We start from the raw sequence: 16,722 nt of genomic DNA, 5'->3' as shown, positions 1-16,722 counted from the left end.
CCTTACTTTCATCAAAGTTCAGGTTCCTAATGAGTGCCTCCCTGCCCTCCCTTTTTTTAAGGTATTATTTTGTGCTTTCTTGCTTTGTAAGTATTTATGTGCATGTGTGTGTATATTTACATATACATACATACATATATATCCCCATGACAGAATGTCTTTTTTTTTTGGCTGAAACAATGGGAGTTAAGTGATTTGCCTAGGGTCACACAGTCAGGACATGTCAAGTGTCTGAGGCCAGATTTGAACTCAGGTCCTTCTGACTTCAGGGCTGGTGCTCTGGCTGCCCCAGAGAATGTCACCTTCTTGAAAACCAGGAGTGTTTCAATTCTGGCTTTGTATTCCCAGCATGTAGGATAATGCCTGACCCATACAAGATAGTTAAGAAATGCTTATTGATAGAATAAATAGGTTTTGAACAAAATTGAATAAGGAGAGAACAGTGTCCAAAAAATAAAGGTCAAAGCAGAATAGAATGCCCAAGATAAGATAAGAGTGGTAGACCGTGTTAAATGCTTCTGTGATCAAGAAAATGGGGAATGACAAAAAGGTCATTGGATTTAGCAATTTAAGGACAATTGGAAACCTTGGGAATATCAGAGTAACTCAAGTGGTGGAGTCAAAGCCAGACTGCAAGGATTTGAGAAGAGAATAAAAAAGTAGAGAAAATGAAGGTAGAATGTAGAAGGTTTTGTACAGGAGTTTAGCTATAAATTGATTGAATGGTTGCTGAGTCTTATAAAGCTGTTTTCTCCAGGGACCTCAGCAGCTTTTCTGGACAGGAAATAGAAAATAGAATTTTTTTTCATTCAATAAGTACATCTCAGAAAGATTATATTTCTTATCCCATATTGCACATGAGAACAGTTATAAATTCAAGTAAATAGGTCCTGAATTTCAGGGTGGATATGATTCTATCTCCTGGGACTTGGTTGAACCACAGGTTCAGAGTATCAGATGCAAGAAACCTTATTCTTGCGCCTTTTTTTTCCTATCTTGGAAAAGGGTTGGGACTGCTTCTAAACTGAAGATTGGACACCTGTTCTTAAGGAACATGGTGATGATATCCAACTGGTATGTAATGGGGTTGAGCCAGATGAGTCTGGAATCTATAAGACAAAATGGTTTTTCTCATGATTTCTTTCTCCCCAGTCCAATTTTGCCTTTTCAAAATTCTGCCTTTCCTCAAGAGGAGAGCATCAAAGAGGAGGGAATGGCTTCTTGGAGCATGAAAGTCAAATCAAAGGTAAGTTGGAATTCCTTTTTCTCTCCTGAAATATTAGATCTCTGAGTGTAGAACATTTCTTTCTCTCCTAGAGACTTTCCTAGAACTTCTTTGCCTAACAAAATACTATCCTTCACAGGGTAGCCCCTATTATTTGCTCTCAGGAGCTGTGCTTTTTTCATATAGGAAAGAATCATGACACAGTCTCCAACTCTTTGAAAGCAGCAACTATTTATTCGATTTTTTGTCTTTGAATCCCTAGTGCACATAGCAGGTACCTAATGTTGGTTGGTTGAATGAATAAATTAATTTGCCTAGTCTCCTTTCCTCTCTACCAGATGTTTACATGCTCATTTGACAAATCATTTGTAATTTTGAAGTACTCAGAAATGTATTAGGGTCTATGAACAAACCAAATTGGAAGTATGAAAGTATGATTTTTTACCTTGAATAGTTTCTAGTTTTCTTGGGGGGGAGGCAGAGGAGTGACAAATTCATAACATAATAAGTCACTAGAACCATAACTAATCATTTTTGTATTTGGGGCTAATAGTAGAAACAAAGCCTTCAAATCAACTATGTCATTCATAATGTGAAAATAATACAAGAATAAGAAACATTCAGGTAAGTAGAAGAAAAAACCAGTGAAGGGGACAGAATCTCAGAACCAATCTCCAAGGTCATCTAATCTAATTCATAGGATATGGATCTGCTCTTTCCACTTAATAGGCCTTGGCAAATCACATGGAAGGAAAGGTATCCCTGGAATTATTAGTGTATAGGAGGGAGAAAGGCTGTTTCTCCTGGAAAGGATTGAGAGAAAGAAAACCCAGGAAAGATTTGGAATGGAGTGAGACTAGTTGAGAATTATTTTATTGGAATGAGGGAGGGATGTAATAGGCTGTTGTTCCCACACATACTAAAAATCTAAACCTCTTCTTCCTGGCTTTTTTATCATCATCTGAGGAGATCTAGTAGGAAAGTCACCAAAGAAGAGACCCTGACCAACATCCCAATTCCAAACTCATGTTCTTTTCAACTCCTTTTACTCTCCTGAAGAAACACATGCTGAGATTTTCACTCTCTACATTTTTCTCACTTCTTTGAGAAAAAAATGTTGTTTCTTATTTATTTTAGCAACATCAACAAATATAAACATTTTAATATGCCAAGAAGCACAGAAAAGAGAATTGTATATGAAATCATGTACTTCTATTGTATAGTTTGGTTTTAAATATATATTAAATTTAACATGTCCTTCAGAACTTCTTTTTGCTCTTATCTGTGTGTTTTTTAATATTTCATTAACATTCTCTTGTTCCTTTTTTTCTTTTTCCTCATACTTCTACCCACCAACTCTCCTCTGCACTCAGATAGAGATTCTTCCTACTAAGTGTAGCCAAGCAAAACAAATCACTATATGGGGTATGTCTGAAAGTATATATATCTCATTCTGCAACCCCAGTCCATTACTTATCTGCCAAGAGGTCATCCTCAGAATTTAAATATATTTTGTCAAAGAAGAAAATAAAATTAACACAAAGCAGTGGAAAATGCCAAACTTGAGGAGGATCCTAAAAGGAATGGGGGATTCCCAAAGAAGAGGTGGAGGGAGAACATTCCAGATCTGGAGACAGCCTGGATTACTCATGGAGACAGGAAATGGAATGGTACAGACTGGAATCAAAAGATACCTCAGTATGACTGAATAGCATGTACATACATGGAAAGTAAAGAGTCAATGAATGTCAAATGAATAGGGATGGAGGTTAAAGGAGAATGAAGAATAAGGATGGGCCTGAGTTTGTGAACCTGAGTGACTGGAAGGGTGGCAGTTTCTTGGCAGAAATAAGGTTAGGAAGAAGGGCAGTTGTAAAAGGGAAAATGAGTTTTGTTTTGGATGTATTGCGTCTGAGATGCACATAAGATGTGCAGATTGGTGATGTGAGATTGGAGCTCAGGAGAAAAATAAGGACTGGATTTGGGAGTGATGAGTCTAGATAAATGAAACTTATGGATGAGGTTACCAAAAGACTGTAAAGAGAAAAGAAAAGAAACTAGGAACCTCCAGCTCTGGGGATACAGTGGCAAGTGAGGAAGTAGAGGCTACCAGTATAGATAGCTTTTTTGGAAGAATACAGGACAATAGCTGAAGGAGAGACTAAGATCAAGAAAAGTGTTTTTGAGAATGAAGAAGAATTGAGCATGTTTGTAAAATCACAAAAGCCAGCAGATACAAGATGATAGAGAGAGAGGAAGAAATTATTAAAGGTTTAGACCTTCACAGGAGAGATGCAAAACAAGGATATCAAAGTGATGTGCAAAGAAAAAAAAAAGAGTTTCCATATTCCAGAGAGAATGGAACCGAAGAAGAGAGAATAGGGGAAGATGCTGAGATGTGGAATTGAGAAAAAGGATAGTACTCACAGTAGAGATTCTCTGTTTTCTCAGTAAAAATAAGAGATCGCTTAGTGGAAGAGAGCAAGAATGGTGATTTTAGGAAAGAAAAAGATTGGAACAACTACTGTAGGCAATGTAATAGTCAAAAAAGAGTAAAGCAATTTCCAAGCAGCAAGAAGAACACAGGTGAAATTAATTTAACTAAATTCAATAAGCATTTTTAAGTGCCCACTTGTGCTAGGCATTGTGATTGGTGCTAGAGGTACTAAAAAAGTGAAATAGTCCCCACCATTAGCATATATTACTGGGAAAAACAATATATTCAGAGATAAGTAAATACAGAAAAATAAGCACAGTATTTGGGGGTAGGGTTTGAGACCATGTCTTTTATTTCTTTGTTCTTCTGATAGATTTGAGCACACTTTTATACATAGTAGCAAATCAGTAAATACTTTATTTGACTTGGAACATTCAGAATCTTTCATTTAATCAGCACATATAATTTCATCCACTTTCTCTGCTACCAGCTCTTCTCATTGCCATTTGGGGGGATGGTCCCAGGTTGAGCAGAAATGTGTTTGCCATTTCAGGCATCAGTGACATTTGAAGATGTGGCTGTGAACTTCACCAGAGAGGAGTGGAAGTGTCTGGGGCCTGCTCAGAGAGCCCTCTACAGGGACGTGATGCTGGAGAACTATAGGAACCTGGTCTCCCTGGGTAAGGGTGGCTTCTCTTGTGACTGAAGAGTTGGTCCTTTGGGCTGTTTTATTTCCATGGTTCTTAAAAACCTGTGGAGCCTCCGAAGAGTTTTTCTGGGTTTGACTTTCAAGTTCTAGACTCCTTTGGGACTTAAAAACAGGATATTCATAAATAGGTAGTTTTATTATATTTCTTATAGCACTGCACTTATCTCATCCTTCAGAGATTCTGAAGACCAAGGGGCTGGGACTCAATCCTAGGATGAATCTTTATACCCAGCACAGATACCCGAGTTCTTGTTTTTACCTATGAGCAGGGCATCAAGTTTCCAAACCCACTGTGATCTCCCAGTTGGAGCAAGGAAAAGAACCCTGGATGGCAAAAAGAAAAAGTCCAGGTGAGTAAAGAAACACATCACTGATCCAGAGTTGGGAGCACCATTAAGGTTATTGAGTCCAATATTCTCAGAGAGAATCCCACTATTTCTTCTTGAGATGCCCAGTCCACATATATGCAACTCTAATTGTTTGAATACTTTGCCTTACATCAAACCTAGATACTCAGAGTCTTCAGCTCTTCTCTAGGCCAAACAACCCCTCAATTTCTGATCCTTTAATGAAAACCCATAAGACAGGAATCACTGTCAGTAACAGTTATTGAGGGGGTGGGATCTTGGAAATGTTGGTTGGATAAATCCTTAAAGCTTCCCAAGCTTGTGGAGAAAACTAATTCCACTTGTATGAGTCTCCTCAGAAACCTTAGCATTTCCTAGAATAGGAAGGAACATGCAGGATCATCTAGTTTCCCACCCAATGTAGGAATCACTTTTTTGATCATCACCCTGCCTTGGTTTGAATTTTTTAAATAGTATTTTATTTTTTCTAATTACATGCCATTCATTATTTTAGCATTCATTATTTTTGACTTTGTATCAATAGTATTTTATTTTTCCAATTACATGTAAAGATAGTTTTCAACATTTGTTTTTGTAAGATTTTGAGTTCCAATTTTTTTCTCTCTCTCCCTTAACATCTCCCTCCCCAAAAGAGCAAACAAACCAATATAGGTTATACATGTGCAATCATTTAAAACATATTTCCATATTAGTCATGTTGTGAAAGAAAAATAAGAACTAAAGGGAAAAACACTGAGAAAAAAGCAAATAAAAAAGTATACTTTGATCCACTTTCAGTCTCCATAGTTCTCCCTTTGAATGTGGATAGCATTTTCCATCCGAAGTCTGTTGGAATTGTATTGGATCACTACATTGCTGAGAAGAGCTAAGTCTATCATAGTTGATCATCAGATAATCTTGATATTACTGTTACAATGTTTCTCCAGCATCAGTTCATATAAGTCTTTCCAGGCTTTTCTGAAATCATCCTGCTCATCATTTTTAATAGAACAATAATATTCCTTTATATTCATATACCATAACTTATTCAACCATTCCCCAACTGATGGGTTCCAATTCCTTGTCACCACAGAAATAGCTGCTATAAATATTTTTGCACATGAAAGTCCTTTTTCTTCTTTTATGAATTCTTTGAAATATAAACCCAGTAGTGACACTACTGAATCAAGAGATATGCACAGTTTTGTAGCCCTTTGGGCATAGTTACAAATTGCTCTCCAGAATAGCTAGATCAGTTCATAACTCCATAAATACTGCATTAGTGTCCCAGTTTTCCCACATCCCCTGCAATATCATTATCTTTTCTTGTCGTCTTAGCTAATTTGATAGATGTGAGGCAGTATCTGAGAGCTGTTTTAATTTACATTTCTCTGATCAATAGCGATTTAGAGCATTTTTCATATGACTAAAAATTAATTTAATGTCTTCATCTGAAAATTGCCTGTTCATATCCTTTGATCATTTATTAATTGGGAAATGACCTATCTTCTTACAAATTTGACTCAATTTTCTATATATTTTAGAAATGAGATCCTTATTAGAAACATTGGCTGTAAAAGTTGTTTCCTAGCTTTTTGCTTTCCTTCTAATATTGGCTGCTTTGGCTTTGTGCAAAAAAAATTTAATTTAGTATAATCAAAATTAACCATTTTGCATTTCATAATGTTCTCTAATTTCTCCTTCTCCAAAGATCTGACAGGTAAACTATCCTCTGTTGAACATTCATCTTTATAAAATTTTGAGTTCCAAATTTTTCTCCCTCCCTTCTTCCTAAAATGATCAATTTGATATAGATCATACATATACTATGACATAGAATATATTTCCATATTAATCATAGTTAAAGAAAAAAACAGATCAAAAAGAAAAAAAATGCCATGAAAAAGAAAAAAGAAGTGAAAAAAAGTATACTTCAATCTGCATTCAGAGTCCGCAAGTTCTTTATCAGGATGTGAATAGCATTTTCCTTCCTCACTCCTTTGCACTTGTCTGGGATTTTTGTGTTGCTGAGAAGAGCTCAGTCATTCATCATTGATCATCACACAGAATTACTGATACTGTAAACAATGTTTTCCTGATCCTGCTTATTTTGCTTTGCATAGTTCATACAAGTCTTTCCAGGTTTTTCTGAAATCTACCTGTTCATCATTTTTTTATTGAACAGTAATATTCCACTACATTCATATACCACAGTTTGTTCAGCCATTCCCTCATTATTGGGCATCCCCTCTGTTTTCAGTATTTTACCATCATGAAAAGAGGTGCTATAAATATTTTTGTACATGTAGGTCCATTCCTTCTTTTTATGATCTCTTTGGAATATAGAGCCATTAGTGATATTGTTATTGTTTGTTGTTAGGTCTCCTAGAGGTTGCTGGATCAAAGGGTATGCACAATTTGGTTGCCTTTTAGACATAACTCCAAATTACTTTCTAGAAAGATTGGATCAGTTCACAGCTCTACTAACAATGAATTAATGTCCCAATTTTCCCACATCCTCTCTAATATTTATTACTTTATCTCTTTTTTGTCATATTAGCTAATCTGATAGCTGTAAGGTAGTATCTCAGAGTTGTTTTAATTTGCATTTTTCTAATCAAAGTGATTTAGAGCACTTCCTCATATGTATACAGATAGCTTTGACCTCTTTATCTGAAAACTGCCTGTTCATATCCTTTGACCATTTATCAATTTGGGAATAGCCTGCATTCTTATAAATTTGACTCAGTTTCTATGTATTTGAGAAATATAATCAAAATTATCTATTTTTCATTTCATAATTCTCTCTCTTGTTTGGTCACAAATCTATAAATCAACTTCTCTGAGAATTTGGATGCTATACCACTTGGTACATATGTTTAGTATTCATATTACTTCATTATTTATGCAATGATGTAGTTCCATTCTTTAACTCTTTTATTTAGGTCTATTTTTGCTCTAGCTTTGCCTGAGATCAGGATTGCTACTCCCACTTTTTTTTTTTTACTTCAGCTGAAGCATAATAGATTTTGCTCTAGCCCTTTACCATTATTCTGTGTCTTTCTACTTCAAGTGTGTTTCTTGTAAACAACATATAATAGAATTCTGGGTTTTGATCCATTCTGCTATCCACTTCTCTTTTATGAAAGACTTCATCCCATTCACATTCACAGTTATTGTGTATTTCCCTGTATATTCACTGTGTATTTCCCTCTTCCTGTTTGTCCTCCCTCTCCTTTCATCCTTCCCTCTTTCTGTTTACCATGTCCTTCTTTCTGTTAGCCCTACCCCCACCACCCCTACACACCCTTATCTTGATCTTTTTCCCTCCTACTTCACTGTCTAGTAAGAGATTTCAAAATTCAACTTATTGTGTATATTATCCCGTCTTTGAGCCAAGAGGTCTGAGAGTAAGGTTCAAATGCCTACCCTCCCATCTTTCCCCCTACTGTAACAGATTTTTCATACTTCTTCATGTGAAATAATCTATAGCATTCTATGTCTCCCTTTGTTCTCTACACTCAGTATATTCCTCCTTCTCATCCTTTAGTTATTTTTTATGTCATTTCCTCAAATGCACTGGGGCTTAAGAACTCTCACTGGTTTGCTGAAGTGGGGCTTGCTGCTGGCTTGCTAGGATGCTTCCTGTCCTGGAATGTGTTCTCTTTTTGCCCAAATGAGACAGACCTTTTTATGTCAATCTTCCATATTTTCTTGGGTTAAAATATCATTTTACCCTATCTTTTTGCTGGTTTTGCTACCCCAGGATTTGTTTTGGGGTGCTATTTTATGGTTGTTTGGAGGTGAATATGGGAGATTTATGGCAACTAAATGCTAACTCCACCATCTTGGCTCTGGCTTGAATGCTTTTCATGTCAAGCTCACTGCTTTGTGCAATGGCCTGTTCCATTTTGCTGACTGTTCACAAGTTTTCCAATCATTTGAGATGGATTCTCTTCTTTGTAACTTTAATCCATGGAATCTAGCTGTCCTCTTTTGAACAATCAATTTCCCAGTCCATAGGGAAATCCATTAAATATTTATGTGCATCTAAATATTTATCCTTTATTCTTTCCTCCTTCCCCTTTGTTTCATAAAAGGAAGCTCCCCTCAGCTTAGGCTCATAGGCTTATAAAATATTAGAACTAGAAATAAATTTAGAGAGCATTTAATCCCATTCCCCTCTTTTTCTAGATATGTACATCATAACCAGACTTACACCTTGTGGATTACGTCCTTCCTCATTTCCTCCAAAACTCTGATCTTCTGATTATTTATTTCTTTCTTCTCTAGAATCTTCCTTTTTTTCTTTTTCATTTATAGTTCCTCCAATTATATAATCAGTACTTACTTCCACAGTTGTCACAATTTATTAACTCGTACAATTTTGAATTTTTTACATTGTCTTCTTCACATCCTTCTTATGACATACTCTTTCTTGCAATTGTGTCTTTGAATGTCTTCTATCCTCTGCTGGGAATACCCTTTCTTTCCTTACAGTATATCTTTTTCTCAAAATTCCTATTTAAATTCTTCACTTTGAAACTTCTCCTGACTCCTCTAGCTTATATTAATATTTTCTTTCTCTGAAGTTCTAAATTGTACCAAGTCCTGTGGTTTTTGTTCTATAAAACATTTTATACAATTGTTACCAGTCTTTGTATTTTTTTAAAAATGTCTCTTAGTCTGGATTATTACAATAACCCCCTAATTGTTCTCCATTTATCTTTTCCTCCCTTTTGACAATCTTCCACCCAGGTCCCAAAAGCAGAAGTCTGACTATATTACTGCTCTGCACAATAAACTTTAATGACTTCTCTTTTCCTTTGGGTTCAAATAGAAATTCCTCTGTTTGCCCTTTAAAGCCTATCAAAACTTGTTTCCAACCTACTCTTCCATCCTTATACATTGCTCTTCTTCCTGATGCACCCAAAATGATTTTCTTACTATTCTTTTTATAAGGTCCCACATTTCTAAACTCAATTTCTAATCTCAATGACTTTGCATTGGTTGTTCCATTTCTGTAATGCCTTGTGTCTTTCTCTTCATTTCTTAGTGTTTTCTTCAAGGCTTTGATCTCTTGCCATGAAGCCTTTCTTGATCCTCCAAGTTCAAATTAATTTCCCCAAACTACTTTGTATTGTTTTGTACATAATTCTATATGTACATTTTATCTTCTCAGGCTAAAACATAAGCTCTCTGAGGGCAAGAGCTATTAAACTTTGATCTTTGTATTCCTAGTACCTAATATGGTATCTGACACTTTGTAAATACTTTTTTTTTGAATTTTTTATTGACAGAACCCATGTTCAGGGTAATTTTTTATAGCATTATCCCTTGCACTCACTTCTGTTCCGATTTTTCCCCTCCCTCCCTCTACCCCCTCCCCCAGATGGCAAGCAGTCCTTTATATGTTAAATAGATTACTTTGTAAATACTTAATAAATGTGTGATGCTATGCTCTCTCCTAAAATCCTGACTCTAATTATGCTATGCTCCCTTCTTGGAAGTCTTCCTCCTCCCTTTCTTTCATATTTTGAAAGTCAGGGAATCATCCTCATACACAAGATCGTTAAACTCAAGTAAGCTGATGAAGTCACCAAATGAAACCACAGAAAAAGGTCCAAGACAGGGCCTTAGATATAAACTCAGTTAGAGGGAATGAAATGGATGATAATAATATAGCATAGCAGACTGAAAAGGAATGGCCAAACAGATGAGAGGAGAACCAAGAAAGTATGATCACAAGCCTCTCAAAAGGAAAAGCTATCTAGCAGGAGAATCACACAAGTAGTAAATAATCTTGCAGCAATGAGAGATGCCATTATAGGAAAAGAGCAAAGGCAGAAAAAACTGTTAAGGGATTATTGTAATATTTCCCATAAATGAAAGCCTGTTCTAAGGCAGTAGCAGTAAAAATAGAGAGTTCATGGGTACAATAGTACAATCATGGTTGTAGAGGTAGAATTGGATGTAGAAATTAAGGAATTAATTGCTTAATGAAAAAGCATTTAAGTGCTTTTTATGTACAAAGCACTTTTACAAGGTCCAGTGCTGAGCACTGGCCATCCAAATACAAATAGACAATTTCTAATCTCAAGCTTAAATCCTAAAATAGAGAGATAACATAATATTGATGTCTGGGGAAGAAAATTTTACTTTGGGGAGCCATAGGTTTAGATGGTTAAATTTATAGGGCATTAAATTGACATGACCTTTTCAGAAGCAATGGTAATATTGATTTGATTACCATGACCAGGGAAAAAGGTGGAATGTGAGAGATAGCTAGAAAGGGATTCTGGAAGTCTATGTCTGGTATGAAAATAATGGTCCTACTGGGGAACAATGGCAGGAAGATGATGAGATGCTCTAAGTGAATAGCTAGGATGAGATGTGAAAGTGAAGAATATTCTGGGAGTTAAGGGCTAACAAGCAGAAATAGTAGCTAAATAAGCAGGTATATTCTCAATCAGTCACTAATCAAGTTAGCTTTTTCCAAGGAGAAAGAAGAGTCAAATAATACCAAGATTTTAACAATGGGACACTGGGTGAATAATAGTGCTGTTAATAGAAATAAGAAAATTCAAGAGAGGAACAGTTTAGAGGCAAAGAGATTAGGTTCAGTTTTAGATATATTGAGTTTGAGGTACTGGTAAAATACTTAGGTGGAGATATCTAGCATATGGTTAGAAATGTGATTCTAGCTCTTGATAGAAAGGTCAGGTGTAAATATAGAAATTTGGGGGTTTTGAATATAGCGTTATTATTCAGTCCTTATTTTACTTTGTACCCATTCTTAATCTAGTTGTCAGCTACTTCAACAAGATACCTTTACCTTCACTCCCTTCCCCTTCTAAACTCTCCCACCTTGCTGACTTTCAATAGTAGATTAGACCTACCATCTAGTTTCTCCTCTTTTTTTGATCGACAAAAGCTTCAGGAAAAATCATGAATCATTTCATCCAGTACCTCCTTGAGGTAAGGGATTTTTGTTTTCATTTTGCCTTTGTGTCCCCAATACATAGCACAGTGCCTTGTACATAGTAGGTACTTAATAAGTGCTTATAGTATTAGATTGAATGAAACCATCCTGAGTCCACTACAAATATGAGCTCTTTAACTTCAACTGGGCTTGCACTTCTGGATGCCTGTCTTTGTCTAATTAATCTTCTCATATTACTCATAGGATTAAAGTCTCCACTGAATTGAACACAATATTTGTTTCATTAAATTTATCTGCTTTCTGAATTTTTACCATATTGTAGGACCCCTTTCCCACTCCCCACAGGTCCAGTTTATGAATAGAAAGGATCACTTGTGCCACTTGGTTCAGAAGGTCAGGGATTAACAGTAGGATGTAGCCACTTCAGGTGCTCATGGAATTTTGAATATGATACCCAGTGATAAATATGTAATTCACCATTTGTTTTCCATGGGAGGCTTACCTCGGTAAGTAAGGTCAGTAGACCAATGAGTTCTGATTTTGATTTCTCAGTAAACTTGAAGATGTAATTAGCAATTAATATAAAAGGACAAAGTAATTTCAACATATTAAAAAAATCATACTTTATCTACCAACTAGTTGCACACTTGGTGGTTCATAAACTTTCTAGATTGTTTCTTGGAGAAGTGCAATGTAATAAAAAAGAACACTGATTTGGAATGACAAAAACCTGCCTTCAGATCCCAGTCTACTTCCTAGTGCCTGTATGTCCTCAAGCTTGTGAATTAATTAATATGGCCTCAGTTTCATCATCTATAAAAGAAAAGGTTTAGATTTAATAACATGAGATCCCTTGCAGTCTAACTGTTTGGTCCTCTGAACTGAAGTTCCAGAGGTCTTCTCTAGGCCCTGAATTCTCTAGGTAAAAGTAGTGATTTACTTCAGGGAGTCAGTCAATCATTAAGCATTTATTACCTATGCTAGACACTGCACTAAGTGATGAGAATACAAAGAAAGACAAAACACAATCCTTGTTCTCAAGGAGTTTGTGATTTAAGGGAGGGGACAATAAGAAAAACATTACATGCAAACAAGATATAAACAGGATAAATTGGGGAGGACTAAAATTAAGAGCAATTGGGAAAGGCTTCTCATAGAAGGTGGACTTTTATCTAGGACTTGAAGAAAGCTAGAAGGGAAAAAGAGGGCCACACAGAGATGGAGTGTTTTGTGCGAGGAACAGCAAGGAGTCCCTTAGTTAGGCTCTCTGATTTGGGCTTATTACTTCATTTTCCTGTCTCAGGCTCACTGTCAGTCAATCAGGCAGGCATTTCAAAGCCACTTATGCCTTGTACTCATTATTTGGTTTGTATGTTTGCACTGATGGCTGCACCTGTATAGAAAACTCTTAGTGTGGAAAACCCCTCCATAACTGAAGTTTTTAGGACAATGAATGGTTAAGTTCAGGGCCACATAGCTAGTATGTTAGAAACAGGACCTGAGCCTAAAGGTCTTTCTGATTCTAAGGACAACTTTTCATCTAATGGTGCCATATTGACCCTCCACTTTGTACTCAGTGTTGTAAGTTTAATTCTCCTATTCACTCTATATTAATTTCCTTATTCCTAGTTCAGAGAACAGAAAACATGTACTTTTTTTTTTTTAATTTCCTTTAGTGTTGGAGACGAAACCTGAAAATAAAAAGTCAACTCAAAACAACAGCATTTCTGAAGAGGTCTCATCCCAGGAAGTAATAAGGAAAAGACTCACAAGGGGTAAAAAATTGAAAAGTGATGATTTATTAGGGAATCTTCAGAAGGTACAGGAGAGAAATTTGAGTCAGAAAACATTACCCAAAAATAAAATCCTCACTGGAAATAGAGATCCTGAATGTAATGAATTAGGAATAGATGTGAGTCCGAATTCAGACTTTATTGTACAACAAAAAGTTCCTAAAGGAGAGAGGGACCATATAAGTGGAAAGAAGCACAAATGTTATTCAGACACAATTAAATCAAAGAAAATCCGTACAGAGAAGAAGCCGTATGAATGTAAGGAATGTGGGAAGGCCTTCAGGTGGTGTGCAGAATTCACTCAACATCAAAGAATTCATACTGGAGAGAAACCCTTTGAATGTAAAGTATGTGGAAAAGCCTTCAGATGGTGTACAGACCTCACTCAACATCAGAGAGTCCATACTGGAGAGAAACCCTATGAATGTACTGTATGTGGGAAAACTTTCAGATGGAGTACAGATCTCATTCAACATCAAAGAACTCATACTGGAGAAAAGCCCTACAAATGTAGTGAATGTGGAAAATCTTTTAGTCAAAGAACAAATCTTACTAGACATCAGAGAACTCATACTGGAGAGAAACCCTTTAAATGCATTAAATGTGAGAAAACTTTTAGCCGGAGTACACACCTTACTCAGCATCAGAGAATACATACTGGAGAGAAACCCTATGAATGTAATGAATGTGGGAAAGCCTTTAATCGAAATACACATCTTATTCGGCATCAGAGAATTCATACAGGAGAGAAACCATGTGAGTGTAATCAATGTGGAAAATCCTTCAGGTGGACTACAGACCTTTCCCAACATCAGAAAACTCACACTGGAGAAAAGCCTTATGGATGTAGAAAATGTGGGAAAGCTTTCAGCCGAAGTACACATCTTACTCAACATCAAAGAATACATACTGGGGAGAAACCCTATGAATGTAATCAATGTGGGAAAGCCTTTAGGTGGCGTATAGACCTTACTCAACATAGAAAAATTCATACTGGCGAGAAACCTTATGAATGTAATGACTGTGGGAAAGCTTTCAGTCAGAGTACAAACCTTACTCGACATCAGAGAATCCATATTGGAAAGAAACTTTAGTATCTGAATGATTATTAAAAAGATGAAGCAGAGATTTTACTCAGCATTTGAAAATTCATTACTACAGGGAAAGCCTATGTGCATAATTTATAAGGAAAACTCATATATATGTGTTTCAATAAGTACAATGGGAACCTTGAGAATGTAGTGAATAAAGGCAAGATTCATTTAAGGCTGATTCTTTCCTTAATTAAATATTCTTAAATCAAAATATCTCAAATTGTTTCTAATCATAGTTTGTGATTTTATTTGGAGTAGTTGAAACATAAAAGGGTACCCCTTCCTTTTTTAATATACTGGCTTTTATAACATAGAAATAATGTTCTACAAAGGCCTACAAGTTTCAGTAGGAACTATGTTAAATTTGGTTTGCAAAAAACAGTAAACTTCAAATAAGCTTTAAAATGTTTACATTAAAAATCAAATTATTAGACTTAAAATTTTTTAAATAAAGTAATGAACTTTAAAGAAAAATAACATTTTAAAAGCAATTGAAAATTTTGGTATTTTTGAAAATTAAATTTAAAAATTGGTAGTCTTTACAATGAGATAAGTCATATTCCTAGAAAAGTTGTTAAATTCTTGTCCAATATGATCTACATGTGATAGGGTATCATTTTCAAATAACAAATTAATGTTCAATTTTTTAATGAAAATGAAAACAAGCCTTATATCTTATCAACTATAATATTATAGTATGTAGTTGTCTACAATATATATAAATCAGTTGAACAGAGCAAAATTGTACAATCACAAATTAATGTTTTATAATTACTGTGCCACTACATGATTTTATAATTCCTATTTTATTTTTAATAAAAATAAATTGAAAAGAGAAGTAACACCTTTTTTGAGTAAATTTGGATAATTTAAGATTGAAGAGAAACCTTTGAGAAGGCTTTGGGGGAGACTTTAGGACCCTTAATAATAACTCTTTTGAAAAATTGATCCAATGATGTTTATTTTGCTGATTCATTTGTCTAACCATCAATTTTTTATTTTAATAATTGATTATGAAATGTATCTTTAAAGTAGAACAAATTTATTTAAAATAAATTTATAAAAATTTGCATTTCCAAATGAGTGCTATCCTTTTTCTAACAGAGCATGGCCTAGATAGTCTCTGAGGTACCTTCTAATTCTGAGATTCTAAAATCTTAGTTATCTTAGATGAGTTCTATTTCTCTCTGTGAAACCATTAAGTTCCATAAATAAGAGAAGTATATGTTGTCTAAATTTTGTATGTGTTCCAAGAGGTGCCATGAGAAATGATGTGTGGTGATGAAAAGAGACCTGTAGAAAGAGATCTGAGTTCTAGTTTCAGCTCTGATAGTTCCCAATTAGATGTGCTTTTTGAACCCCAGTATCATCATCTGTCAAAATGAGAATAATAATGTCTGCAATACCTACCTAATAGCTTTTGAGTATGGCATAGAGCTTTGTAAATCATTAAAGTCTCTACTAATTCAATTATCATTATCAATAATAAGTATCTTACTAGTGTAATTATGATAATTATTAACATCATTTTTTGAGAGATAAAGATGATTTCTGACAGAGGGTATTATGGAAAGCTTCAGGGGAATAAGAGACTTTGAACTGAGCCTTAAAGGATGGATCTCAGTTAAGACCAAGGTCTCCCACTGCATCCAGGGTCATCTCCAGTCATCCTGATCTATATCTTGCCACTGACCCTAGGAGGCTGTGGAGGAAAAAGTGAGGCAGGTGACTCTGCCCAGCCCTCCCTCGTTTATATCTGACATCACTTCCCTGATGTTGTTGATGTCCTCTTCAAGAACCAAGACAAACAACAAAGGGTAGAGAACTAGATGTGGTAGCCCATGCTCAATCTTTGCTAGTAGGACTGAGATTAGATTGCTTGAACTAGGCAAAGACTGTCATGATGATTTCCTAGAAGCAGGGAGCCACCAGACTACCAAAGGTAAGATGAACAGGCCCAGGCTGGAAATAAAAATAGTCAAAGTTTCTGTTCGGATCAACAGTAAGCACAGGTCTGTGAGTAGCTGTACTTCCAACAAGAGTGGAATAGGGACACCTACTTTCTGTCTTTCCCTTCTCCCTCACCCCCCCAAAAATAGAGAGAATCTAAGCAAGTTCAGGAAGTATCTTCCCAGAGTGTCCCATTAGATGTGACCTCCATGCTCTGTGGGACT

The 16,722-nt window shown here is 35.6% G+C and overlaps 1 protein-coding gene across 1 annotated transcript; it reads left to right on the top strand.

The window, feature by feature from the left end:
- Nucleotides 1–4,384: 4,384 nt before the first annotated feature.
- LOC127550602 (zinc finger protein 420-like) lies at nt 4,385–15,604 on the top strand. Its single transcript, XM_051979692.1, has 2 exons — nt 4,385–4,721; nt 13,338–15,604. Exons 1-2 carry the CDS (start codon nt 4,700–4,702, stop codon nt 14,546–14,548), a joined length of 1,233 nt encoding a protein of 410 aa, XP_051835652.1. The 5' UTR covers nt 4,385–4,699; the 3' UTR covers nt 14,549–15,604.
- Nucleotides 15,605–16,722: the final 1,118 nt, after the last annotated feature.

This window comes from Antechinus flavipes, chromosome 2 (genome assembly GCF_016432865.1).
Source record: "Antechinus flavipes isolate AdamAnt ecotype Samford, QLD, Australia chromosome 2, AdamAnt_v2, whole genome shotgun sequence".
Lineage (NCBI taxonomy): Eukaryota > Metazoa > Chordata > Mammalia > Dasyuromorphia > Dasyuridae > Antechinus > Antechinus flavipes.
The sequence above is the reverse complement of the archived record's forward strand: the minus strand, read 5'-3'. Positions and strand labels throughout refer to the sequence as shown.